Below are 24,626 nucleotides of genomic sequence, written 5' to 3' on the forward strand. Positions count from 1 at the left end.
AAAGTTTGGACTAGGATGGCAATTGCAGTACACGTGCCATTCCGGTAATAAGCGAATTTCAGGGGCATGATTTCGCAATCGTGGACCAGATTTGTGGTTCAGCTGCACTGACCAGGCCCAAACATCTGCAGCATGCTCAGCCTGCATGTCAATGTTCAATTCCTGTATTCATTTCAGGAATCATACCGCTTTTCAAGATGTGAGTAGCCATGCGCTGCAAGACATGAGGGCAAGTATCTGTTTGATCTGCGAACTGCAATTACAAACAGCTTGAAATGCAAAATTAGCGAAATCCTATGGGCGCAACATGGAAATCAAAGACAAGACTCTTTTGGGTTTTCTTTCCCACCATGCCGTTATCGAAACCTTTCCTGAAAGATGACCATACATAGGTCTGTCCCTCAACCGTCTTATACTCATAATCGTTCATCATGTCAGCTTCTGTGCGTGTAATGAGAAGCTGATGATCACCAGCAACAGAGTAATTTTCGAACGTCATGAAAGTGTCACACGCAACGTGTTGCGAGACGTAAGAGTAGAAAGCACTTTGCCAACCCCAATCAGCCAAAAAATCGGCCTCATTTGACAAGGTGCAACTGTTGTAGTGTTCAATATAATTATCCACCCAGGGAAGAGGGTTAGACAAGGGCGTGGCCATACGATTGGCCGTGAGCGTGAAATTGCAAACACATGTGTCCAAGGGCTTTCTTGGGTCGAGTGGGTCGAATTGCGCTCCGAGCGCTCTGAGTCGCGAAGCTGCCCAGAGATTCTCACGCTCTCTGCCATCTGTCGCACGATGAAAAGCCTCGACCTCGGGACTTTCTACCAAGGTGAAAGGGTCCACTTGCGGCATTTTTATTGCTCGTATATTGTGATAAAGCATGAACCAGGGTGCTTTGAAGTGGCTGATGAAGCAACTTTCCATTGGGTGGAAGTCCAAGGCGTCTACATTGTCGCGATGAGACGCCACCGCTTTCAAACACCAATAAGAACAGCCTCTGTCGTCTAAGGCGTTGACAGCCTTAACAAAGGTGAACGCTGGTACAACACATTGCATACGTGCAATCTCTCGAGCTTTGCGCATGGCCCGTTGCTGTTGATTATACTCTGATTCGGTCAAAGTTCTATTTCCTCGCAGCTGCTGAAGTCCTCGGATCTCAAAAGTCAGCTCTTGCAGTTGCTGGGAAGCCTCTTCATCTGCAGATTTTGCAATTGCTGGACATTGTAGTTGAGACAGAAGCAAGATTACCAGCTGCAAAATCATCAGAGGATTCATCAGGTAGCTGAAGAAGGTTGTAGATTGCTACCTGAAGCTGATGATAGCGAGGGTGTGTCTTGGCGCGCTCAAACCATAAGCCGGGCATGCGGTACTCTTTAAAGATGTGCAGAATTCAGGAGCTCGCACTCGCGATCAAACGAAAGTAAATAGGCTGCAGCCATAGGCCAGCAATGCTGTCAAAAATAGCGAGACTTTCGCAAATACTGTATTTGTTTCAGGAGGGCAACATTACCACGCGGAGGTGCACATGTGGTCGCATTCAATTCGCAGCTGCAGGCCACTACCGTGGCCAAGGCTCTGCCAGACTACAAGCAGCCAGTCTCTTATAGCTCGCCTTTGCAACCCTACGGGAAAATCGCTGGTGAAGACGGGTGGACACTGGTGAATCGCGAATGGCTCACGGGTGATAGAGCGATAACGCCGGTGAAATACTGGAGCAAGCCGGAAGACCACTTCCAGACGCTGTTGAAGAACAGGCGATCGACGGAAGACGAATTGCAGACGCTGGTGAGGTATGTTGCCTGCTCTATAGCTATACAAACAGAGAGCACATCCGTGTAGACACAAACACTGGCATCTGTCCAGCTCGTGCGCCTTGATTGAGATGGAAGCAATCCTATCTGTGACGTGTCCAAACCACATGATTCCTCGATCTGCATGGCAAGACGACCTGCATGGAACGATGGTTCCATTTGCAGGTCGTAGAATCATGAGGTTTGCTCGACGTCAGCTGTCCTACGAGAGCGGGTTTGCTCCCAAGGCTTCAGAAGGCAAGGGAGGCGAGTCGTCGGTGTGATGTGCTCGTTGGACTTTGTTGGTTTTGAACTTTGGCCACTCTGCGACTCTCAACCAGCTACAGACTACAATACAACTCATGGTCACTGCACAGAGCAGCGCTCTACTCTAGACGCGCATCTCTGCCAGTGCTTCCTTCGATTCTGTCTCTCAAGTGCGTCTGACCAGCAAAGTCAGATCAATGCTGTCCTGCGTAACGCGGTAGAGCCCAACTTGCCGAGCAAATGGACTGCGAACATCCTCGTTCTTGTTGATGCCACAGCAAAGCAAGAAGCGCGACTACTAGCCCTTGCTACAGATAATGAGTATGCTAGAGACTTGCCAAATGCCTTTGATCCCAGCCGCTTTCCCTCGTCGTTTGCGGAACCAGCTCGTCAGCGTCAGCGCGCATCGCAGCAGAAACAGCCATCTGCGATCCTGCGAATTCATCTGACAACGTCTCTATGTCTCTTGATACACTACGCTGTGTCTAACGCATTCAGAAGGACGATCTAGACCGGTTTGAATGCCTTGCACACTATACACGCATGATCAAGGCACCAGCACGACCACGACGCGTGTCAAAGGATGGTTCCAAGCGTACTGAGATTCAGACTGTCGATTCTATTCGCGAAGCGTTGTGTCTATGACCGTCAAGCGCGGCCACCAACACGCAGTGGAGTGCTATCCTCAGCGCTGCTCGCCACTACAGGGATGCATACAACTTTCTCGAGAACCAGCAAGGCAATCCCGTCAGCTGGAAAAAACGCGACCATGCCGAGCTGAAGAAGGCAGTCCGTCATCTTGAACGGGACTTTCCGTCACTAGCCAGGGCACAAGCGAACTGGATCTCCATGCTATCTTTCAGCATGGTGCCAAGAATCTGCAAGTCGCCGTACGTGATCACGTCCAACAATCTACGCAACAGTTCTCTACTGACAACAACAATCGAGGAACAGCAAGCGTCTGGCAGAGGCAGAGGCTGAGAGGCAGGCGATCGACGACGAGTACGACATGCAGGCACGACAAGCACGACGCAACCCACGAAACATCGCGCCACGCCATGAGCAAGACGACGACACGCAGGCACGACAAGCACGACGCACTACACAGTACACCACGCCACACCATGAGCACGACGACCACAGCGATACGGAATCCGCATAACTACGTCGTACGGCACACTAATTCTTTCGCTGGTCTTGCTCCATCCTGACTACTACAGGGCAAACGCAACCGGCCAACGCCGGCGAAAACTCAGCTGCTTCAGGCTGCAGCGAATGACAGGAATGACCGCGCCGCCACTGCCGGCGAGGTGGAACAAGCGCGGAAGCGTAGCAAGCGTGCAATATACCTTGCACAACAGTTGTAGGGAGTACATTGTAAGCCTTGCTTGCTCTAGAGCTATCCCTAATCCATGCAAAGCCCTAGCTCGTCACCTGTAGCTCGCTGCGTGCTAGTCATCAGCGATCGCCAGTCCTCATCCGTTAATCACCGGTTTACTGCGCGTCAATCATCGCCCTTTTGTCACCAGCGCCATATTCTATCGGTTGTCGCCCGTTTATCTCATTGCGTCAGTCTTTCGTTCATCACGGTTTACTAGCCGTCGAAATTTCCCGTATTGCAATAGATGTCTCCCAACGGTGTCTTGACTCGACCCTTCGTTGTTCAATCTTTTTAGCTGCAGTTGCAGCATACTTCATAGTCTTCTAGCGGTAATCTCCGGTTACAGCAAATGGCATATGGTCTTGCCTCGATGTTAATGAGTACTGTAGCCTGTAGTCTATGGATCTCTCGTGAGTTGTGAGTGATCTTCATCTTTCAGACATGAAATACAGCTTGTGACTCTCTCTGCGTTCATATGAATCTCCCCATATTGGCCGACGTTAGCATATTGTTATGCTCCGTCTTCCGATCATCATAAACAACAGAACCAACCACTTGCCGCAATGGAATATCTTTAACAGCAACTCCACACTTAGACGGAAGCCCAACCACGCCCATTGATTCAAAAAGCCAATCAACTGAGAGGAGTCGCTTTGCAACGGCAGGGAGTTTGCACATCGTTCGATAAGGATTGTTCTCACCATACATATCTTGCGTTCTCGGCACCCGATTGACAACAACTGTCAATCTACAGAAGCAACCAAATTCCCTCACTCTTGACGTCAATGCTGGCATACCAGGTAAATGAATCTGTCGATGTTGATATTTCTTGGTCAGATTCTGCCAAGTAGGAGAGTCGTCGACAAGCTTTGCAGTGACATTTCCAAAAAGTACGTCCCACTCAACAGCCTCATCTTTCCTATCGTACTCCACATGATGGCACAAGTCCCTGCCGGTTTCTTCAGCGAGTATCATTTGGAGACGCACCTCTCTGTCGCAGACAGCAAGACAATTCCTCGTCGTCAGAACACTTGGTCTGAATATGGTGTACTGAAACCATGGCGTGTAGCAGTAGGGGTCGGCGTAGTCTGGCGGTGGCCCAAGGTACGGGCCATCATCTGGCGGAATCCAAGGGTCCGAATCGTCCTCATCATAATCTTGATCTGCCAGAGTGCCATCGCTCATGACGCAGAGAAGTAGAATAGCTAGCCAAGTAGTTGAAAGCATGATAAGCCGATCCGACAGAGGCTTCCGTCCCGATAATTCTTGTTGAATGAAGCGCTTGAGATGACACGTATCACTTTTGGAAAGTGGCTGGTCTTGATCCACCGGGTGTGAAGGCTATCGACTCGTCCTCTCAGCTAGAAAGTCAAGGAAGGGGGATGAGAAAAATACGAATGAGGGAGCACCTGCTGCATCAGGATTCAGGAGGCTCTAGGTGTTTGCTTGCCGCGAAAAAAACTTTCAGGGGCATTATAGTCCCTCGACTTATCACGCCAACGTCACCATTGAACAGTGAGAGAGAGAGAGATATGTAATGTGATCTAGATCTATCCATCGAGCAATCAGAAGATGCTTCTTCATCTACGGAGTTGTTCACTGCAGCTGACCTTCTGTGTTTAACTCAATTTCGAGAGAGCCGGCTCCAGCAGCAGACACGAAGTTTTCCTGCTAATTTATGCAGCTGAAGTGAGCTGAAGCAATGAGCGTCAGGATTATGAATACTGGAGATTACTGTGCTTCAATGAGTCATGTCTGTGAAGACCTTGACGGTGGTAGTGGCCTGATTCTTGCACGCGATCGGAAGGCGAAGATCAATTGCAAGAGAAATGCAGCTTATCGATTGTGCGAAGAAGCTTAAGAGGCGTTGATGAAGGTTTTGGACCGCAGCTGTAGCCAATTTGTGGTCGTGATGTCTTGTTACCCTGTGCACATTGTTGCATATGCATAGTTGCGGTTCTTTACGTGGTGTAGTGACCATAAGCGACTGCAACAACTGCAGGGGTCTTCTTTGATCACGTTGGCCTTCCTATCCTAATGTTACTGCTGACTGATTGGAATGGTCATTTTGATCGTAGACCTCGGTCGTCGAGTTTCAAATGGCTACGACTGTAAACATCTGCCAAATGGCTACGATTGTAAACATCTGCTCCGCATATGAACATGGAGCTCTATATCCAAATGACTGCAGCGTATTCTAACCAACGCTTGGCGTCATTCATCATTTCTGACTTTGACATCGATACTCCAAACAATGCCGAATTCTGCGTAAAAGGAAGATCGAAAGTGATGAGAGGACGGCTCAGGATGTTCTCAAAGTCGTCCATCTCGCAGTCGACACCCGATTGACTCAAGTATCGCGAACTTGCAAGCTGCCATGACCCACGAGGAGCAGACCTGATGGCTAAAGCTTGAAGTGAGCATAAGCCCTCGGTTTTTGGCAAAGCTGGCCATGGCCATCCTTCTGGTTTCCATATATTGCTCAGGATGACCGTAACGTTGCATGAACAATACCGCGCTGCGGTCTCAGTGGCTCGATGGACAGTATGTTCCCCCACACGCAACTTCGCGTATAGATTAGCGTCCCCGATGCTCACGATTGAATCGCTCATAACATTGCCAATAGAAGCGCGTGGTGGATAATAATCGTTTCCAACCCAGTGTTCACGTTGACAAAAGTCGCTGCCAAGCACCTTCCACCAAGCAACAGATTCAGCAGCCTTCTCTGTGCAAACGGTCTCGCATGGCTGGTTGTCGACGTTTCGAAAGATGCCCACGTATTGAAACTCAGGTATGATGCATTGCGGCGGTGCTCTTCCCGCGCGAGTCGAGGCCGCCTGCAGGGGCTGTTCAAGATGCAGGGATACCGTTGTTAGACAAGCTGTCAACAGCATGACGAGCTGCTGTCGAGCTTTGTCGAAGACCATTTGACGGTGTCGATGGTGCGTGAAAGAGATGTTGGCAAAGAATGGGAATTGCAGTTGTAGCCATTCGTGAACAACGGTCTCGTGTTCTCCTACGCACGTTGCTGACCAGTTACAATTCTTCACATGGCTCGCTAAAGGGTGGGACTTGCAGTTGTAGCCATCCGTGAACAACGGTCTGGTGTTCTCCTACGCACGTTGCTGACCAATTACAATATTTCACATGGCTCGCTGATCATATAATAAATCGACTGTATTAGATGCAGGGGCTTTACTGATCTTTTTGGTCCACCTAGTGCAGTACAAACGTCTACTGACAGACTCATGACATTTTGTACAAAACGTTTACTGACAGATCCATGGCCATCTTGATCGTGGGACTTGGTCGTCAAGTTTTCAAATGGCTATATTTGTAAATATCTGCTCCACATATGAATATGGAGCTCTATATCCAGATGACTGTAGCGTAATCTTTATAACGCTCGGTTTCATTCACCATTGCTGACCTTGACATCGATACTTCAAACGATTCGGACCTCTGCGTGAAAGGAAGATCAAAAGTGATCAGAGGACGGCTCAGGATGTTCTCAAAGTCCTCCATCTCGCATTTGAAACTCGAGTGACTCAAGTATCGCGAGCTCGCAAGCTGCCATGACCCAAGAGGAGCAGCTCTGAGGGCTAGAGCTTGAAGTGAACACAGTGTTCTGAACTTTGACGAAAGCGGCCAATCTTGCGATCTCTTGATATTGCTCAGGATGACCGTGACGTTGCATGAACAATACGGTGCTGCCTGGTCATTAGCTCAGGTCCTATCGTTTTTGGATGTGCAAACCAGCGAAAAAAGACCAATTTCTTTGTTGCTCACGTCTGTAACCTTGCTCATTACATTGCCAATGGAAGCGCGAGGCGGATAATAATCGTTTCCAACCCAGTGTTCATGTTGACAATAGTCGCTGCCAAGCATCTTCCACCAAGCAACAGCCTCAGCAGCCTTTTCTTTGCAAAGAGGCTCGCATGGCTGGCTTTTGGCAATTTTGAAGAGTTGGACGTACTGGAATTCAGGTAAAAAACATCGCGGCTGTGGAGTTTTGACTCGAATCAAGACCGCCTCTACGGACTGTTCGAGGCGCAGAAACACCATTGTCAGACAAGCTGTCGATATTGAAGACCATTGCCAATGACGATTGTGCGTAGAAGAGGTATTGGTGAGGGGTTTGGACTGAAATTGCAGCCATTTCGAGATTGATGTTGCTTTGATCTCCTATGTACGTTGCCACGCGATTCTGCACGTGGTGTGGTGATCATCAGATCAAACGGGTGCATCAGCTGCAGGGTCCTCAATGACTCCTCGTTCATCACGTTGGCCTCCTATCTTAAATAAAACGTCTACTGACAGAGCCATGGCTATTTGAATTGTAGGCATCGGTCGTAAAGTTTCAAATGGCTATGATTATAGAGAGCTGCTCCACACATGAACATGAAGTTCTAGTTCTAGATCCAGATGACTGTAGCGTATTCTTGCCAAAGCTCGGGGTGATTCGCCATTGCTGCCTTTAACATCGATACTTCATCCAATGCGGAACTCTGCGCATAAGGAAGATCGAAGGTGATCAGAGGACGGCTCAGGATGTTTTCAAAGCCATCCATCTCGCAGTCGACACCCGATTGACTCAAGTATCGCGCACTTGCAAGCTGCCACGACCCACGAGGAGCAGATCTGAGGGCTAGAGCTTGAAGTGAGCACAAACCCTCGGATTTTGGCAAAGTTGTGTCACGCACTGACCTCGTCGCACTGTGGTCTCGTCTTCATCCGGCTACTCAGCCTCGTCTGTCTCACTCGGGCTCCCAGCGCTCCTATCTTTCCGCTATCACGATGGCACCTGCAAGCTCTCAGCGCTACCTCACGTTCCGACGTATCCCTTCCTATTGGTTCTCCATGCCGCATGGCTTCTCTGTCGCATGGTTCGTGCTCAGACACGTTTCGCTCGCTAGCATCACTCGGTCTTCGCCAAGACCTTCATCGGCAACTGCCAGTGTTCTTTTCAGGGTCTTTGCCATCGCCCACTTCTATCTCGTCTGTTCAGTTGCTTTAGGCTGGCAGTGTATAAAAGGAGCGCTTCTCGCACCTTTGTAGCATTGTCAGCAACATCAGTTTACATTCAATACTATCTTCTGTTTGCAAGTCTCTGTTGCCAAAACCACACTCCTACTACGCTCCCTGTCTCCAACGGTACGCCTTGCCTCGTCTAGTCGTGATCGTTACAGTTTGCTGACCATACGGCAGGTTTTACCAGAGACATCATTTCAAACATGTCCAACATTCCAACACCCGAAGACTTCTTCAACTTGCATCAGCAAGTCAGTGGCCTCATCACCGAGATGCAGCGCCTTGGAGAAGCCAATGCTCAGCTTCGAGCAACGGTCGAGTCTCAGGCCGCTAGCCTGGAGTTTCAGCGCCAGGCCGCGGCCGAAGCACCCTCAGCCCACGTCAATCGACACCTTGGTAAGGTTCACCCAGACCCAAAGTCATTCGATGGGTCTAGTGACGTGTGACGCTCACGACCTGGCGAGACAGGACGTACCGACGGAGACAGGAAGCTTAGGCGTGGAAGTGGGTTTGGCGGCAGAGACTGAGAACAATGGATAGTAATGAGTATAAACTGATGTTGCTGACAATGCTACAAAGGTGCGAGAAGCGCTCCTTTTATACACTGTCAGCCTAAAGCAACTGAACAGACGAGATAGAAGTGGGCGATGGCAAAGACCCTGAAAAGAACACTGGCAGTTGCCGATGAAGGTCTTGGCGAAGACCGAGTGATGCTAGCGAGCGAAACGTGTCTGAGCACGAACCCTGCGACAGAGAAGCCATGCGGCATGGAGAACCAATAGGAAGGGGTACGTCGGAACGTGAGGTAGCGCTGAGAGCTTGCAGGTGCCAGCGTGATGGCGGAAGGGTAGGAGCGCTGGGAGCTCGAGATAGACAGACGCGGCTGAGAAGACGGAAAGGGATGAGCACTGGGAGCTCGGGGTGCACGGACGCGGCTGGGACGACGGAAAGGTAGGAGCACTGGGAGCTCGGAGGTCAAGCCGTGACATGACGCCGTGCCCGTACGAGACTTTATTGACTCTTGTGGTTTGAAGCTCTCCGCCGAGCGAGAGCGCCTCGTCACGGAAGCCGAGCGTATCTCTTACGTTGGTGGGCTTCTCACTGGTGCTGCCCTCAAGTGGCGTCGCTCGTTTGTCGTGGCCGATCCACACAACCCCGGCTTGACGCGCCTCACTTTCAACACTGTCAAGGAGCTGTTTGACTCCTTGGACACTGCCTTTTCTCGAGGTGACGAGAATGTCGAAGCTCGCAACGAGCTCAAGAAGTTGCAGCAAGGAAAGACGTCCGCATCCCGTCATGTGGCTGCGTTCCGCGCCATCACCGCGCCTCTGGATCTGACAGATGAGACCAAGGTCTTCGAACTTCGTCGCACCTTGAATCCAACTTTACGTTCGATCCTTTCCTTGTCCAACCCATCAAAGAAGGACTTTACCCAGTTCTGCGAAAAGGTGGTTCAGTGTGACGAAAACTTGCTCGAGAACGCCCAGGATGAGGGGTTGGACCATTATCTCTCAGGACGCAACCCAATATCCTCTGTCGTCCGCTCCACCGCTCCTCGCGCCTTTGGAGAAGTTGTCATCAAGACTGCGCCTGTTGCCACCACCACTCAAGGAGGCGACCGAATGGACCTTTCTGCAACCACAACTCGCGCACCCCTCACCGATGCCGAGCGTCAGCGTCGACGAGATTTGGACTTATGCAGATACTGTGCTAGCCCTGATCACAAGGTGCATGACTGCAACGAACGCCCAAAAGGCCAGGGCAATCGGAAGTAGTCCCGACTATCCTCTCTTCCATCACTCTGTGCGCAACGACGGAAAGCAAGCTCCTCCCTTCGGGCTTGTCTCCTCTCCTCACTCTCGCCCTTGCGTCTCCTCATCGCATGCTCGCTGTCACCATCTCCTCGGGGTATCGCTCTTCGGACAGTTTTGCTATGCTTGACTGCGGCGCAACCAGCAACTTCATCGATTCCCGTTTCGTCGAACGCTTGCAATTGCCCACTTCGCCGCTGCCATACTCGGTCAAACTCGAAACGATCGACGGTGGTTCACTCTCAGATGTGGAGCTCATGACTTCCCCTCTCAACCTCCGGGTAGGAAGTCATACTGAGCTCTTGTCCTTTGCTGTCACGGATTTGGGTCGCTACGACGCTGTTCTCGGGTTGCCATGGCTGGAGCGCCATGATCCCCAGATCACGTGGTCAACAGCCGACCTCAAATTCCCTGACACATGCGCTTCACATTGCGACGGCTCGCTGCACACTCACACGGGGACTCCGCCAAGTGACGCTCGCCTTCTCACAGTCGCGGACGTCCACATTGTTGCACCGGGGTCTTTCAAACGTCTTGCCCGCGATCATGACGTTCTCTACCTGGATTTCACGGATTTGCTTGGCGCACGGCCAGAGCTCGTCGAAGGTCTTGCGGAAATCGATGTCGAGCCAAGTCCAACTGCTCTCGAGCCTGCACAAGCGTCGATTCCCGCAAAATACCATGACTTCCTCTCAATTTTCTCAAAGGTGGAAGCTTCTCGACTCCCATCGCGTACCAAGCATGACCACAAGATACCCCTGGTTCCCGACTCTTCGCCGCCATGGAATGCTTTGTACGCGATGAGCTCTGCCGAGCTGCAGGTCTTGAAAGACTACCTCGACGAACAACTTGCCCTCGGCAATATCTCTGTGTCCGAAAGCCCCGCTGGCGCCTCGGCTCTGTTTGTCAAGAAGAAGGATGGGTCTTTACGTCTATGCATCGACTATCGCGGCCTCAATCGCATCACTGTCAAGAATCGTGCGCCGCTGCCACTCATATCGGAAACCTTGGATCGTCTTCACGGGGCGAAGGTCTTCACGAAGCTCGACTTGCGCGGCGCGTACAATCTATTGCGCATTGCAAACGGAGATGAGTGGAAAACCGCTTTCCGCACGCGTTACGGCCACTTCCAGTACAATGTCATGCCGTTTGGATTGACCAACGCACCAGCCTCGTTCCAGACCATGATGAACGATGTCTTGCTCCCTTTTCTCGACATTTCAGTGGTGTGTTATTTGGACGACATTCTGGTCTTCTCTGAATCCCAAGCAGCTCACGACGTGCATGTCCGAGAGGTTCTGCAAGTGCTTCGCGAACACTCCTTGTACGTCAAGCCAGAGAAATGCGTCTTTGACAGCGACACAGTCGAGTTTTTGGGATATGTCGTCAGTTCCAAGGGTATCAGCATGGACAAATCAAAGGTATCGGCCATTCTCGATTGGCCAGCTCCACGATCAGTTCACGATGTTCAGGTGTTCAATGGATTCGCCAATTTCTATCGGCGCTTCATCGAGGGATACAGCAAGATTGCCAAGCCGTTGTACGACCTTTTGAAGAAAGATACGGGACCCTTTGTTTGGACTGAAGAGGCTGCCGCGTCGTTTGGACTTTTGAAAAAACGCTTCACCACGGCCCCAATCTTGATCCACTTCAACCCGGATAAGGAGATCTTCATCGAAACCGATGCTTCTGACTTTGCTCTGGGCTGCATTCTCTCTCAACATGGTTCCGACTCGCTCCTTCACCCTGTTGCCTTCTTCAGCCGCACGTTCGCGCCAGCTGAAATCAATTACCAAATCTATGACAAGGAGATGTTGGCCATTGTGGAAGCTTTTCGCGTGTGGCGACAGTATCTTGAGGGCTCTGCTCACACTATCACGGTATGGACAGATCATCGCAACCTTGAGTACTTCAACACTACGCGAGTACTCAATCGTCGCCAGGCACGCTGGGCCGAGACTCTTGCGGACTACAACTTCACCATCGTCTACCGCCCGGGCGCTCAGCAAGGCCGGCCCGATGCTCTCTCGCGTCGTGAGGATCTCCGCACTCCAGGGGGGGATACTCCTGGCTCTGCCAACTTGCGCGCACTTCTTCGTCCCGGACAGCTTGTCTTGAGTGCTACGCAGAATTCCATCTCTGCTCTCGCTTCTTCCCTCAAAGAGCAAATTATGGCTGCCTACACTACGGATGACGCTGTGCAAGAGCTCTTGGCCGCACTCTCCTCAGAAGCTCCGGCCTCCTCTGCTCCCGCGCGCAACTTGGACAACTTCGAGCTACATGACGGCCTCTTGCTTCACGACTGCCGAGTTTACGTCCCCGACAGTGTGGATCTGAAGTTGTCTCTATTGCGCCAGCACCACGACAGCCCCGTCTCGGGTCATTGGGGAGCATTGAAGACTTTCGAGCTCCTTGCTCGTTGTTTCTACTGGCCAGGTATGCGCGCGTATGTCAAACGGTACGTCGCTTCTTGTGACACCTGTGCTCGCAACAAAGTGGTTCGACACAAGCCTTATGGTGAGCTGCAGCCGATGCCTATCGCTGATGGTCCTTGGTCCTCGATATCTCTGGATTTCATCGTCAAGCTGCCGCCTTCCAATGGTTTCGACTCCATCCTAGTTGTCGTTGATCGGTTCACCAAGATGGCTCACTTCGTGCCCTACCACGAGTCTACCAGCGCGGACGGGTTTGCACAGTTGTTCCTGGATCGGATCTTCGCCTTGCACGGCATGCCTGTTTCCATCGTCTCCGATCGTGGCTCGGTATTCACATCCAAATTCTGGCGAGCGTTCCTCAGTCACTTTGACCCCCAAGTCAAGGCTCTGTTGTCAACTGCCTACCACCCAGAGACTGATGGGCAGACCGAGCGCGTCAACGCTATCTTGGAACAATACCTCCGATGCTACTCCAACCATGCACAAGACGACTGGGTGTCTCTACTCCCGACGGCCGAGTTTTCCTACAACAACGCCCATCAAGAGTCCATCAAGACCTCGCCCTTCTTCGCTGCATACGGTTATCATCCACGTTTTGGCTTACACTTTGGCCACGGCTCTGACACTCGCAATGTTGGCAGTCTCGATATGACCCAACGGCTGCGGGATATTCACGCCGAGCTCAAGCTACACTTGCAAGAGGCTCAGGAGTTGCAGAAGCATCACGCTGACACTCACCGCCTTCCGCAGCCCAACTTCCAAGTTGGCCAACGAGTGTTGCTGAGCAGCAAGCACATCCGGTCCGATCGGCCTTCTTCCAAGTTGGATGCTCTTCGTCGTGGGCCTTACCTGATCACCAAGTCTTACGACGACCGCGCCTTCGCCCTTCGACTTGACCCTGGCACCAAGATCTTCAACGTCTTCCACCCCAAACTACTTGAGCCTTACCATGAAGCCACCGGCGACGTTGCTGGTCCTGGTCGTGTTCAGCTGCCACCTCCACCCTTGGTTGTCGGCCAGCATCTTGAGTACGTTGTGGAACGAGTTGTCGATGTACGCCCTCGGGGTCTTGGCTTCCAGTATCGCATTCATTGGGAAGGTTACGCCGACTCAGAAGATTCCTGGCGGCCTGCTCGTGAGATCTACGACTCTCTTCCAGACTACGTCCGCGAGTTTCATCATGGCCATCCCAACGCTGTGGTTCCACCCTTCGTCCAGCTTCTATGATTCGAGACGAATCCCTCGAGGGGGATTCTGTCACGCACTGACCTCGTCGCACTGTGGTCTCGTCTTCATCCGGCTACTCAGCCTCGTCTGTCTCACTCGGGCTCCCAGCGCTCCTATCTTTCCGCTATCACGATGGCACCTGCAAGCTCTCAGCGCTACCTCACGTTCCGACGTATCCCTTCCTATTGGTTCTCCATGCCGCATGGCTTCTCTGTCGCATGGTTCGTGCTCAGACACGTTTCGCTCGCTAGCATCACTCGGTCTTCGCCAAGACCTTCATCGGCAACTGCCAGTGTTCTTTTCAGGGTCTTTGCCATCGCCCACTTCTATCTCGTCTGTTCAGTTGCTTTAGGCTGGCAGTGTATAAAAGGAGCGCTTCTCGCACCTTTGTAGCATTGTCAGCAACATCAGTTTACATTCAATACTATCTTCTGTTTGCAAGTCTCTGTTGCCAAAACCACACTCCTACTACGCTCCCTGTCTCCAACGGTACGCCTTGCCTCGTCTAGTCGTGATCGTTACAGGTTGGCCATGGCCAATCTTCTGGTTTCCATATATTGCTCAGGATGACCGTGATGTTGCAGGAACAATACGTTAAGGCTTGCCGCTTCTTCCGGATCGCTTCGTTGTCGGACATGTGAGCCGCTTCGTATTCAAGCTTGTGAGCCAGCGGCAATTGATAAGTTTGTCTGTTGCTTTTCTCTGCAACCTTGCCTATTACATTGCCAATGGAAGCGCGAGCTGGATAAAAAACCTCTTCATTCCAGAATGGTTGTTGACAATGGTCGCCGCCGATCACCCTCCACCAAGCGACAGCCTCAGCAGCCATTTCTGTGCACAGAGTCTCGCATGGCTGGTTGTAGATATTTTGAAAGAACTGGACGTATTGAAATTCAGGTATACTGCATGGAGGCAGGGTACTTCCCGCTTGAGTTGAGGCCACCTGCAGGGGATGTTCAAGATGCAGGAATACCATTGTCAGACAAGCTGTCAACAGCATGACGAGCTGCTGTCGAGCTTTGTTGAAGACCATTTGACAATGTCAATTGTGCGTAGAGGAGATATTGGCAAAGGATTTGGACAATTGTAGCCAGTTCGTGATCGACGGTGTATTGTTCTCTTATGCACGTTGCATAACAGTCGCAATGCTTCACATGGCTGGTCGATCATGCAATCAAACGACTGCAACAGATACAGGCGTCAGATCACTTTGGCCTATTTGATGTAGACAAAACGCTTACTGCCAGGCCCATGGCTGTCTTGTGATATTGCCTTTCACGCATAGAAAGCACAGTCTTCAGACCTTTGTTCAGCGGAGGATGCTAAGCACTGCCAAAGTTGAAGTCTATAAACAATGCAGGGGTGGTCAGTCAGGGGTCGGTCAACTGTCGAGGTCACCATCTGTCAGCATTTCAGATGGAGACGGAAAATTTGGGAGCACTGAAATTTTAGCCTACGAAGAAGAAGGGTAAACACAATAGACATCTACTCTGCGGTGAAGATACCAGCAAGACCCATACCAGTACCGATACACATAGACACACAAAGGGTCTTACCGCCTGTACGCTTGAGCTCTGTCAAACCTGTAGCAATCTGCCTCGCACCGGTACAACCGAGAGGGTGGCCAAAGGCAATGGCACCACCCTTGGGGTTGACTTTTGTCATATCCAGACCGATAGTCCTGCACGACATGAGGGCTTGCGATGCAAAGGCTTCATTGATCTCGTAGATGTCAATGTCCTCCTTTGAGAGACCTGCCTTCTTGAGAGCAGCAGGGATGGCGTAAGCTGGACCCACACCCATGATACGAGGAGGCACACCCACCACAGCAGCGCAGACGTATTTGCCAATGACGGGCAAGTTGAGTTCCTTGGCCTTGGATCGCTTCATGAGCAACACGGCAGCAGCACCGTCCGAGACTTGCGAAGCGTTTCCGGCGTGGGTAGCACCATCAGCGGCGAAAGCAGGCTTGAGCTTGGCGAGAGACTCGTAGGTGGTACCGTAACGAATACCATCGTCGTGCTCAACGAGGATCTGCTTGTCCTCACCTGACTTGGGGTCAGAGAAGGTGACGCGGATAGGTGCAATTTCCTCCTTGAAGAGACCTGCCTTTTGTGCAGCCTCGGCACGACGGTAGGACTCTGCGGCGAATCTGTCTTGGTCTTCACGGGAGACGTTGAACTCCTTGGCGACGTTTTCAGAGGTGAGACCCATAGGCATGGTGCAGTCTGCTGCTTCAGGAACAGCTTCACATGCATCAGAGAGCGAACCCATAGCACCAGCACCGTAACCTTGAGTCATGGACTCTGCACCGGCACCGATACCAATCTCAATCATGCCAGCTTGGATTTCATGGGCAATTTGGACGACTGCCTGCAAACCAGAGGAGCACTGACGGTTGAGTGAGGAGACGGAGGTGGTATTTGGGAAACCAGCGGCGAGTGCACCAGCACGGAAGAGGGTAGCGCCACCGCCTGGGGAGAGGACGGAACCGACGTGAATGTCTTCGACGAGTTTTGGGTCAATGCCGGTCTTGTCAAGGGTTGCCTTGAGAACACCTGCGAGGAGGTCTTCGACGTTTGTGTCCTTGAATCCTCCCTTCTTTGCACGGGTGATGGGTGTGCGGAGTGCGGAGACGATGACAATGTCGTCGTTTGACTTGGAGGTGATGGCTGTCTTGCCGAGACCGACGTGGCTTGCGATTCTGGGGTGTCAGTGGATGTGAAATAACAGAGAGCTGGACATACTGCTGGAGTCTGGATGCCATGGCTATGTGAGTGGATGAGGTGGTGGTGATGAGGGGAGGAAGTTGACTTTAAACCTGATTTTCCTGCTGCGTTTCCCTTCTCCACACTCGCACCCGCACCAGCAAACACAAGCGGACCGAGGGGAGCAGCTACTCCAGGCAGCTAGCGGGTGGTAATCGCGAGCTGGCCCATGGGCTATGCTGGGGCCTTCCGCATACTCCTTGCCACCAGACTGTCATGCTACCTGGCCATGTGACTGTGCTATTTGTCAGCCCGCGGCGCCGAACTTGTGCCGAGGCCCAAACACCGCCCAGGTGCCGACAGCGACCAGCCCAGGTCCATTCAGGGATCATGACTACTGGCCTAGTACTGGCACTGCTTCGTAAATACAGCTACACATTCTTCCGATGCTCAGGCAAGTGACTCGCTTCAAAGTCAGTATGCACATAGGCCCGCTCCACACCCGGCAGCCGTTCCAGCTTATTTTGTAAATCCTCACTGATATCATGCGTCTCCCGCAATGTGCGTGACTCGTGCATGATCACATCTGCTTCGATGATGATCCCTTCGCCTGCATGGTAGGCGCGACAGGTGTCTACTTGGATAATGTCTGGGTGGTGCGTCACGCATGTATAGGTCACGAGTTGAAGAAAGTCAGGGCCAGCGCTGATGCCAACGAGTAGCTTGAACTCGTGAAAGGCTGTGTTGCCCCATGATCCAATGATGCATAGAGACAAGAACATGGCACCAGCAGGATCCAACCACCAAACGACTTTTGATCCAAGCACAGAGGTGATGATACCCAGACCATTGATGAACAAGTCATTCCGGTGATCCTCCCACAAGATTTGTATCTGTGTGTTGGTGGCCTTGAGACGCCAGCAGTAGAGCATGAGGGCGAGTTTGGTTGCAAAGGCACAATTCACAACAATCAAACTCGCAAGATGCAATTTCTCCGTATCAGCAGATGCCTTGTCGGCGATATGCTCAATAATGTCACGAATCGACTCGACGATCAAAACAATCGAGGCAGTGGCCATGATGAAGCAGAAACAGATATTGCCGACTGTTGTCATGCGCGCTTTGCCAGATGGCCATTTGTAGACGTTGTGCTTCTTCGCAGCTCTGTGGCAGTAGAGCATAATCAAGTTGGAGAATGGATCAAACGCAGAGTCAATCTGCCATATTAGTATCAGAGCACCATCCATGTGTACTGACCATTGTGGCGAAGAGCGAAAGTGAGCCAGAGCTAGCAGCTGCGTACAATTGCAAGCCGGCGAGCACGACATTACCGGCAAGAGACCCATAAATGGCGATTTGATGCGATAGTTTCGAAGCTGCTTCTGCATCATCGGCTAATGCACGATGTTGGTCCACAGACTTGAGTAGACTCTCAATCTTGGCGTTTTGCTGCTTATAAAATGTCTTGACGGCTTTTGATGGTTGGCCTTGAGCCTCATCAACAACCTTGTCAGATAATTTGAAGGCTAAAGCTCCGTCAGTACTGCAGAAGGGTTGGAAGCAGAGAGCATACGGTCTGGCGCCCAGACATCAATACGCGGTCTCTTGCGCTCGAGGTCTTGGCTGCTTGCACGCGTCGAATGTGGCCGTATGGCAGCGAGTTCAATGAACGAAGCACTACTGCGAGCGAGAAAGTCCATATCTTAGTGCTACGTTTGGATTGACAGCTAGAGGACGTGATGCTAGGTTGAGGTGTGCTGATAGCTTTGTGCGTGGGATGTCGTCGCTGGTCCTTGGTCCGGAGATCTGCAGCTGACCAGATGACACGCCCTCTCTGAGTCTCTGACCGAGTCTGGCGCGAGTACCTCAGCTGCAGGCGCCGACTGTAATTACCGCAAGAATTATGTGCATCAGTCTGATATGTGCGGTCTCTCTAGCTCCAATCAAGGCAAGCTACGAGGATCTGAAACGGCATCATTCCTGAGCTTTTGTGCATATGCGTGTACATATGTCCCTAGAGACTCAAGTCTCATAGTCCTGTCAATGAACTCTTTGTCTTCAACTGCTATCAGCTTTATCAAGAAGTTGCCAATCGCAAATCGACATCGCCTTGACAGCTGCCTGATCACCAACGCAGTGATTGATATCGAGTTCATCGTCCCAGTTAATGCCACAAGCTCTGATTATGTGTCCTGGGCGCATCATGGACGACTTGGACAATGGACACCGACGACAAGATAGAATATCACTGATTCACTGAGCTGAAGCTCAAAGCCCTGAAAACAAAGGTCGACGGTCGCATACGTACGCTGCGTACCTCGTCGATCAGCTGAACTTTAAAACTTGGTGCTTCGGCATTTCGAACAGGCGGCGCCACCAAAAAGTATCGCTACCAGGCTTCACGAAGTCCGGTTGACTGCAGGTGGGACCACCGCGGGCCGAGTGTCACCTCTGACTATCTTTGTTCCTCAAGCTCGAGGCTTCCTCATTGCCCGCGACTACTAACTACCATTGACTAGTGTCTACTAGTTGTGATCATGGCATCACAGGATCATGACATTGTCAGCCCGTTCTGCTGACTCTACAAGCTTGGTGTGTGCAGCAGTGCAGGCCGTGAATTCCTATAGCACTTGTGCAAATGACGACCCCAAGCGGCGCCAAGATCTCGGTACAGAGAAATTGAGCACAACTTGGGGGCTTAGTTGAAGTTCTGATTTGGTGTCAAACACTATCCATGTAATGAGATGACAACTTTGTCTTTGTGGCTCATCACAAGTGTCATTGACTCATACAGCAGTGTCGAGTTGCTATTATCGGGCACTGTTTTACACGCTTGTCATTAGTGGCATGACCATGATGATGAGGTGGGCAGTGGGCAGTGGGCACAGTCAGATTCAGGGAACTTCAGGCGGAATCAAGCTTGCAGCTCTGCGGAGGGCTGGGTCCGGGTGGCTGACCGCGTAGATTTGTCGTTCAACGGAAGATTATTGGTGAACTGCTGGTCTTGCTACGCTGGTACTAGCCTGAAAGACCGTATGATCGGTATCAAGTTACTATCAATTGCTTGTACCCTGGGCCGTGAACCCAGAGATCATTGACGGGATGTCTTGGATCTCAGCCTATCTGGCACAACCAATGTCAACCATACACATCTCGAAGCCAAGCGGGCAGCCCTTCATTCGCCGGGTTCCAGTCGTCAATTTACCCTTCCAGAAACCCATCCGGCCCGTCCGCCAACCGCCACTGGGCCCTGGACGACGTATCAAACACGATTTGTTACACGATTAGCTACTTTGGCAGCTCCGGCTTCTTCTTCTACGTAGACAAGCCCTTTCCGCAGACGGAGATCCAAGGCAGGCACACAGGCTGAGTACACACATTGACAACTGAAAGCTCTCTCGCATATACAAGGCCAGCTGAATGCGCCCCTCCCTGTCTACGACATCAATCATACACCTGACAAACAGGGGTCGCGCAACATCTGTCGCAAGGCCTGTTGCTACATCATCGGACAGGATTGCATTCGCGGCAGCAACCTAGACCACGAGAGTCTACCCGCCTACCCGAACGAGCACCGCCGAGCAGATCCAGCGCACGTCGCGTTGCACCGTGCCAGCTGTAGGGACACTTTGATTAACACAACTTTTTCCTTCACCTCCTTCGCGACCATAAAGATGCCAGCATTGAGGGCTTGCTAGGGAGGAAAGCGACTCGGACGATAGTACGGTCATGTCCGTTGCCAACTACAATTTTGTCGCAGCGGCAGACATGCGACCGGCATGCGATAATAGGTGAGTCCATGTGTGTGTCAATTGACAAGGCTGACCTCTCCTAGCTCGAGCTACCGCTTAGTGATGCGCCAGCAGCCGCGACAGGCGCGCGCGTGCAGCAACAAGGAACGCGAGCGCAAACCAATTGACCCACCGCCCGTTGTCCAAGTCTTGTATGGCCAAGCTGACAAGACGCGCAACTACATGCAGAGCCCATACATGTTTGTTGTGGCAGATCTCGTGCGATTGCGGCAAGAAGGCTCTTTGCCTGCTGATATTGCAAGCGGCGCAGACTTGCTTGGCACGGTCGTTGGGTCGCTCAACAAACTACGTGATCCAGACGCCGAGGATGGTGGCTTCTTCATCTTTAGTGATATTTATGTCAAGCACGAGGGACTGTATCGACTACGCTTTACGCTATTTGAAATTAATCCACGCTCAAGCCTCAAGTCTGGCGCTGCAGAGGTGGCATACATTACGAATGTCTGGTCTGAGGACTTTAGGGTCTATGGCATCAAGGACTTCCCTGGACCCTTGCCATCGACCAAGCTATCCCGCATATTTTGCGAACAAGGTGTCCGTTTGAAGTTGCGGAAAGAGGCAAGACCCGTCGCTCAGGTAGAGCAACCCATCCCAGGTGAGATGCAGCGTGATATGGCAGGCAAGCAGGCTGCATGGCCGGGTCTTGTTGTTAGGACTGATCGACCAGCGCCCCATTTCCACCCATATCCTGCGCGCAACAGCAACAGTTTCAGTCTCAGCAACCCATCGCCATCAACGCCGTCCTCTGCTTGGACTGCTTCATCTGGGCTGTATACGCCCCCGCTTGAAGTGTCTAGTCAGAACGTGCAACCAGCTCGCTATGTTGCTCGTCCGGAGCGCAATAATTCATTTCCACCGCAAGCTTGGATGGGCCGTGCACCACCGGTTGTGCAGCAAGTACCTGCCTCTGCGCCGACTGAGTTTCGCCATTCATGGCTGGGTGGGCGTGGACGCTCATCTGGTGGTATGGTGATGGGACCTCCTGAGGTGCCACCACCTCGTGGTATGCCGCTGCCTCCAAATCAATCGCAAGAGCTCTTGCCACCTTTGGCCATGATGGACAGGTCTCGACTGGACAGCGCAAGTAGTAGTCCAGAACGATTGTCGCTGAAGCTGCCGCCGCTATATTTCCCGCCAGAAGCGCGGTATTGAACAAGGAAGCATACTGAATGATCTATTGAGAATGAGTACGAACTGGGTACACGAGGGTATATGTAACGAGCAGCGATATTTTGATAGAGTAGTAGACGGCCGCTGTCGACCGACTGATCTAAACCATTTACAGAACAAGCTGTGACTGCTGGCACGTGGATTCAGGGGCTGTTCAGGACGTCGACAACTTGAAACTGCGCCTTCACCACCCATCCATGTTGGGGATCACTTGGATATGAGTGACTCGCTCACACCGGCGCAGCTCAGGCTGTTCCTCGTACGCTCGCTGGCTCATGTGGCTGTTGCTGATGCATAGGGAATCACTGCGTCTCTCACGCTTATCCTCCTTGTCCAAACGGCATGGGCTGGCAGTACCAAAGACCAATTACAGACTCCTCCTTCTCAGAACATACCTATTGCTGACACTGCTTTGTACTTGTCTGAAGATCAGCTAAAGCTCGCTCATGTGCTTGACAGTAAAGGCACGTTTGGAGGCATCTATACTGCGCCAGCTGGTCGTTCTATTGGTAAAGGAACGTCCTTCGTTTACAACTACTGCTCTATGCCTCATGTTTCTCCAGAGACATACAGCTTGCCTGAGGCGATACGTAACAGGTCTGTTGATGCGCGCCTCGTGCTCGTTCAAGTGATTCAACGTCACCATAAACGCACACCGTACAACATCCCTGATGCAGGCGAGCCAGTAGACTGGCATTGTGATGACATTTCGCTATTTGGAGATGGCGATACAAACGATGGCCATGCTGCGCATATTTATCAGCAGACCTACACCTCGCCTCTCAATCCATGGTCTGCACAAGTGCGTGGAACGTGTCAATTCCCACAACTCACGGCGGGCGGTCTGCAAGATGCTTTGCAACATGGTCGAGATTTATCAGCTGTATACAAACAACGGCTCGGCTTATCAAAACCACCTGCACGAGGGGATCTAGATCAGCAAGATGCCTTTTTCCGATATTCTCGAGCAGCGTTGACACAAGCGACTGCATCGGGTGTGTTGGGTGGTTTCTATGGATCTAGTCCAGTCTCTGAGATTCCCTTGTATGCGCAAAACAACTTGGTTGATTCACTGGATGGAGGCTATCCATGTCCTGCAGTCTCACGTCTGAGAGATGAAATGGAAGCGTCTGATGCTTGGCAAGCACATCTCACACAAACAGCTACGTTACGCCAACGACTCGAAGCTGTCTTGCAAACGAATGCTGGTCGTTGGCAGACAGATTTTGATCATTATGCGGATTACTTTCAGGGTAAAACATGTCATGGCCAACCTTTACCCTGTCATGCGCAAAACGCATCTTTATGCGTATCGCAAGAAGATGTCGATTCAGTCTTTCGCCTTGGAGATTGGGAATGGGATTATACCTGGCGCACCTCATCCACTGCACGGCAACACATCACTGCAGCGCGTGGTGTATTGATTGCAGAGCTATTGGGGTTGTTGGAACGTAAAAAAGCGGGTGAGACACAGATACGGTATGCGCATGTCTTTGCACATGATGGTGATTTGGGACCTCTACTCGGGTCGTTGGGAGTGCCGTCGGTGCGATGGCCTGGAATGGGGGCGGAGATTGTGTTTGAGCTCTATGAAACTACAGCAGGGGTATTCATGGTGCGTGTGCTGTATGGTGGACAACCGATCGAGTCGACGCATGGATCGCTATCGTGGATAGCACTGGATGACTTTGCAAAGATGTGGCGAGCGTATGTACCCGAAGATGCAAGAGCAGTATGTATTTGAGGATACAAAGATATACATAAAAGAGAGGACATGACGTCTCCCAATAAGAGAGGAATGCTGGAGGTAAGATGCTTGGCCAAACGCTGGGAAAAGACTGAAACGCTGCAGAGACGGACGGGCTAGACGGAGAGTCGTCGTGCCCATCGATTTGCAGCTTCAAGCGTCAAATCACTACTCTTACTCCCTCGTCGCGTCCTGAGGCTAGCATGCAAGACTTGTGAATCTCTGCGCGACTGTTTGCCAGTCAGTGATAGACCCGTCCCTTCACTACCACGACGCAGGGCAGGTTCTTTGAGAACGGGTTTTGTTGTTTCAAGCGACGATGTATGGCTCGCAACCAGACCTGCTGGTATGGCACGGTCCGTCGTCCACTCTTGATTCAAACAATGTGGACTTGCCTGCTGCGATGCACAAGAATCATCGCCATCTGAGGCCGTATCATCAGAGGTCGATTCACTGGCCAGCAGTTCTTCCTCATCTTGCCCCTGTTGTGCAAGTTCCTCTGCACTGGGTAACCAAGGTCGACGATCCCAGTCTGGAATCTCACAGATGGCCGGTGGTGCATCGCTGAATTGAACGTGCTTTTGGGGTCTGCTTTTAGCGCTCTTGCACTGTATCGTTAGTATACGTCGCAAGCATGAAGAAGACAAGAGGCTTACTTTTCCAGATGCGTAGTGTTCGTCGCAGCCTTTACCGAGGCCGACTGAGGGTCTAGAGAGGGTATGGGATGAGTAGCTCGCTGAGCAAACTCGGTCGTCTTCGTCTGAAGATTCAGGTGATGCCGCTCTAGACACGCTGTGATAGGCTGGCGCTGCGAACGAGATGATGCGCCCCATTGTATGTTCTTATACTTTGAGAAGCAAGAGAAAATGCGCTCTGTCAGGGTTTTATGACTTGATCGACCCTTTCACGTGGGATGTGCCTATTGATAGACAGAGGAATTCTCTAATGCGACGTCAGAATACTGCGGGTTGGCAAGCGCAAGTCTCCTGGATTGCTGATTTGTGTTGTGTAGGCCCGCGCTGGGAGACAAGAATAGATTTCGCTTGAGCCTCGTGGTGCGCTCTTTGGGGGGATGATGTTGGGATGCGATGCGCTCTATGCTGTAGCTGATGCTGATCCTGGATGGTCCTTTGGAGTAGAAGAGAGAGAGAGAGAGAGAGAGAGCAAGAGAGTGTCTGGTTGTTGTCTTGCTTTCTCGTGGCTGGAACCAAGAAACAAGACCGGAAGCGGGAGTATGGGCCTGCTA

The 24,626-nt window shown here is 51.6% G+C and overlaps 14 protein-coding genes across 14 annotated transcripts; 5 read left to right on the plus strand and 9 right to left on the minus strand.

Annotated features, from left to right (window-relative positions):
• Positions 1-283: 283 nt before the first annotated feature.
• On the minus strand, positions 284-1,364 carry BCR37DRAFT_389131 (uncharacterized protein; the record flags this gene model as incomplete). The annotated part of the gene is made up of 2 exons (XM_040870697.1): positions 284-1,215; positions 1,250-1,364. 2 exons carry the CDS (start codon positions 1,362-1,364, stop codon positions 284-286), a joined length of 1,047 nt encoding a protein of 348 aa, XP_040722925.1.
• Positions 1,365-1,488: 124 nt separating this feature from the next.
• BCR37DRAFT_382769 (uncharacterized protein) lies at positions 1,489-2,078 on the minus strand. Its single transcript, XM_040869952.1, has one exon. It carries the CDS (start codon positions 1,988-1,990, stop codon positions 1,508-1,510), a length of 483 nt encoding a protein of 160 aa, XP_040722926.1. The 5' UTR covers positions 1,991-2,078; the 3' UTR covers positions 1,489-1,507.
• On the plus strand, positions 2,075-2,569 carry BCR37DRAFT_389132 (uncharacterized protein; the record flags this gene model as incomplete). The annotated part of the gene is made up of 1 exon (XM_040870698.1): positions 2,075-2,569. One exon carries the CDS (start codon positions 2,075-2,077, stop codon positions 2,567-2,569), a length of 495 nt encoding a protein of 164 aa, XP_040722927.1.
• A 677-nt stretch (positions 2,570-3,246) lies between these two features.
• BCR37DRAFT_382770 (uncharacterized protein) lies at positions 3,247-3,571 on the minus strand (the record flags this gene model as incomplete). The annotated part of the gene is made up of 1 exon (XM_040869953.1): positions 3,247-3,571. A coding segment is annotated over one exon (207 nt), but the record flags the coding sequence as incomplete, so codon positions are not given.
• BCR37DRAFT_382771 (uncharacterized protein) lies at positions 3,429-4,698 on the minus strand. The gene has a single exon (XM_040869954.1). It carries the CDS (start codon positions 4,664-4,666, stop codon positions 3,911-3,913), a length of 756 nt encoding a protein of 251 aa, XP_040722929.1. The 5' UTR covers positions 4,667-4,698; the 3' UTR covers positions 3,429-3,910.
• A 912-nt stretch (positions 4,699-5,610) lies between these two features.
• On the minus strand, positions 5,611-6,366 carry BCR37DRAFT_389134 (uncharacterized protein; the record flags this gene model as incomplete). The annotated part of the gene is made up of 1 exon (XM_040870699.1): positions 5,611-6,366. One exon carries the CDS (start codon positions 6,364-6,366, stop codon positions 5,611-5,613), a length of 756 nt encoding a protein of 251 aa, XP_040722930.1.
• A 2,280-nt stretch (positions 6,367-8,646) lies between these two features.
• On the plus strand, positions 8,647-9,457 carry BCR37DRAFT_382773 (uncharacterized protein). The gene has a single exon (XM_040869955.1). It carries the CDS (start codon positions 8,765-8,767, stop codon positions 9,008-9,010), a length of 246 nt encoding a protein of 81 aa, XP_040722931.1. The 5' UTR covers positions 8,647-8,764; the 3' UTR covers positions 9,011-9,457.
• Positions 8,912-9,458, plus strand: BCR37DRAFT_382778 (uncharacterized protein). The gene has a single exon (XM_040869956.1). It carries the CDS (start codon positions 9,231-9,233, stop codon positions 9,423-9,425), a length of 195 nt encoding a protein of 64 aa, XP_040722932.1. The 5' UTR covers positions 8,912-9,230; the 3' UTR covers positions 9,426-9,458.
• A 4,934-nt stretch (positions 9,459-14,392) lies between these two features.
• BCR37DRAFT_382787 (uncharacterized protein) lies at positions 14,393-14,802 on the minus strand. Its single transcript, XM_040869957.1, has one exon. The coding sequence runs from the start codon at positions 14,770-14,772 to the stop codon at positions 14,449-14,451; it is 324 nt and encodes a 107-aa protein (XP_040722933.1). The 5' UTR covers positions 14,773-14,802; the 3' UTR covers positions 14,393-14,448.
• Positions 14,803-15,428: 626 nt separating this feature from the next.
• BCR37DRAFT_389135 (thiolase) lies at positions 15,429-16,710 on the minus strand (the record flags this gene model as incomplete). The annotated part of the gene is made up of 2 exons (XM_040870700.1): positions 15,429-16,647; positions 16,691-16,710. The coding sequence occupies 2 exons, from the start codon at positions 16,708-16,710 to the stop codon at positions 15,429-15,431; spliced, it is 1,239 nt and encodes a 412-aa protein (XP_040722934.1).
• A 372-nt stretch (positions 16,711-17,082) lies between these two features.
• Positions 17,083-18,351, minus strand: BCR37DRAFT_394942 (putative metal tolerance protein 3; the record flags this gene model as incomplete). Its single annotated transcript, XM_040871544.1, has 3 exons — positions 17,083-17,868; positions 17,909-18,177; positions 18,225-18,351. The coding sequence occupies 3 exons, from the start codon at positions 18,349-18,351 to the stop codon at positions 17,083-17,085; spliced, it is 1,182 nt and encodes a 393-aa protein (XP_040722935.1).
• A 1,710-nt stretch (positions 18,352-20,061) lies between these two features.
• On the plus strand, positions 20,062-21,027 carry BCR37DRAFT_361262 (velvet factor; the record flags this gene model as incomplete). Its single annotated transcript, XM_040868227.1, has 2 exons — positions 20,062-20,442; positions 20,487-21,027. Coding segments are annotated over exons 1-2 (603 nt in total), but the record flags the coding sequence as incomplete, so codon positions are not given.
• An 808-nt stretch (positions 21,028-21,835) lies between these two features.
• On the plus strand, positions 21,836-23,377 carry BCR37DRAFT_400564 (histidine phosphatase superfamily; the record flags this gene model as incomplete). Its single annotated transcript, XM_040871809.1, has 2 exons — positions 21,836-21,892; positions 21,932-23,377. Exons 1-2 carry the CDS (start codon positions 21,851-21,853, stop codon positions 23,375-23,377), a joined length of 1,488 nt encoding a protein of 495 aa, XP_040722937.1. The 5' UTR covers positions 21,836-21,850.
• A 60-nt stretch (positions 23,378-23,437) lies between these two features.
• Positions 23,438-24,471, minus strand: BCR37DRAFT_147485 (uncharacterized protein). Its single transcript, XM_040866097.1, has one exon. It carries the CDS (start codon positions 24,211-24,213, stop codon positions 23,497-23,499), a length of 717 nt encoding a protein of 238 aa, XP_040722938.1. The 5' UTR covers positions 24,214-24,471; the 3' UTR covers positions 23,438-23,496.
• Between the last annotated feature and the right edge of the window lie 155 nt (positions 24,472-24,626).

Source organism: Protomyces lactucae-debilis (assembly GCF_002105105.1).
Source record: "Protomyces lactucae-debilis strain 12-1054 chromosome Unknown BCR37scaffold_20, whole genome shotgun sequence".
Lineage (NCBI taxonomy): Eukaryota > Fungi > Ascomycota > Taphrinomycetes > Taphrinales > Protomycetaceae > Protomyces > Protomyces lactucae-debilis.

Bases quoted from the DNA above. Each gene is read 5' to 3' on its own strand.
- BCR37DRAFT_147485 (XM_040866097.1), bottom strand. From the start codon at position 24,213: ATGGGGCGCATCATCTCGTTCGCAGCGCCAGCCTATCACAGCGTGTCT.
- BCR37DRAFT_382773 (XM_040869955.1), top strand. From the start codon at position 8,765: ATGCTCAGCTTCGAGCAACGGTCGAGTCTCAGGCCGCTAGCCTGGAGT.
- BCR37DRAFT_382778 (XM_040869956.1), top strand. From the start codon at position 9,231: ATGCGGCATGGAGAACCAATAGGAAGGGGTACGTCGGAACGTGAGGTA.
- BCR37DRAFT_382769 (XM_040869952.1), bottom strand. From the start codon at position 1,990: ATGATTCTACGACCTGCAAATGGAACCATCGTTCCATGCAGGTCGTCT.
- BCR37DRAFT_382787 (XM_040869957.1), bottom strand. From the start codon at position 14,772: ATGGCTGCTGAGGCTGTCGCTTGGTGGAGGGTGATCGGCGGCGACCAT.
- BCR37DRAFT_382771 (XM_040869954.1), bottom strand. From the start codon at position 4,666: ATGCTTTCAACTACTTGGCTAGCTATTCTACTTCTCTGCGTCATGAGC.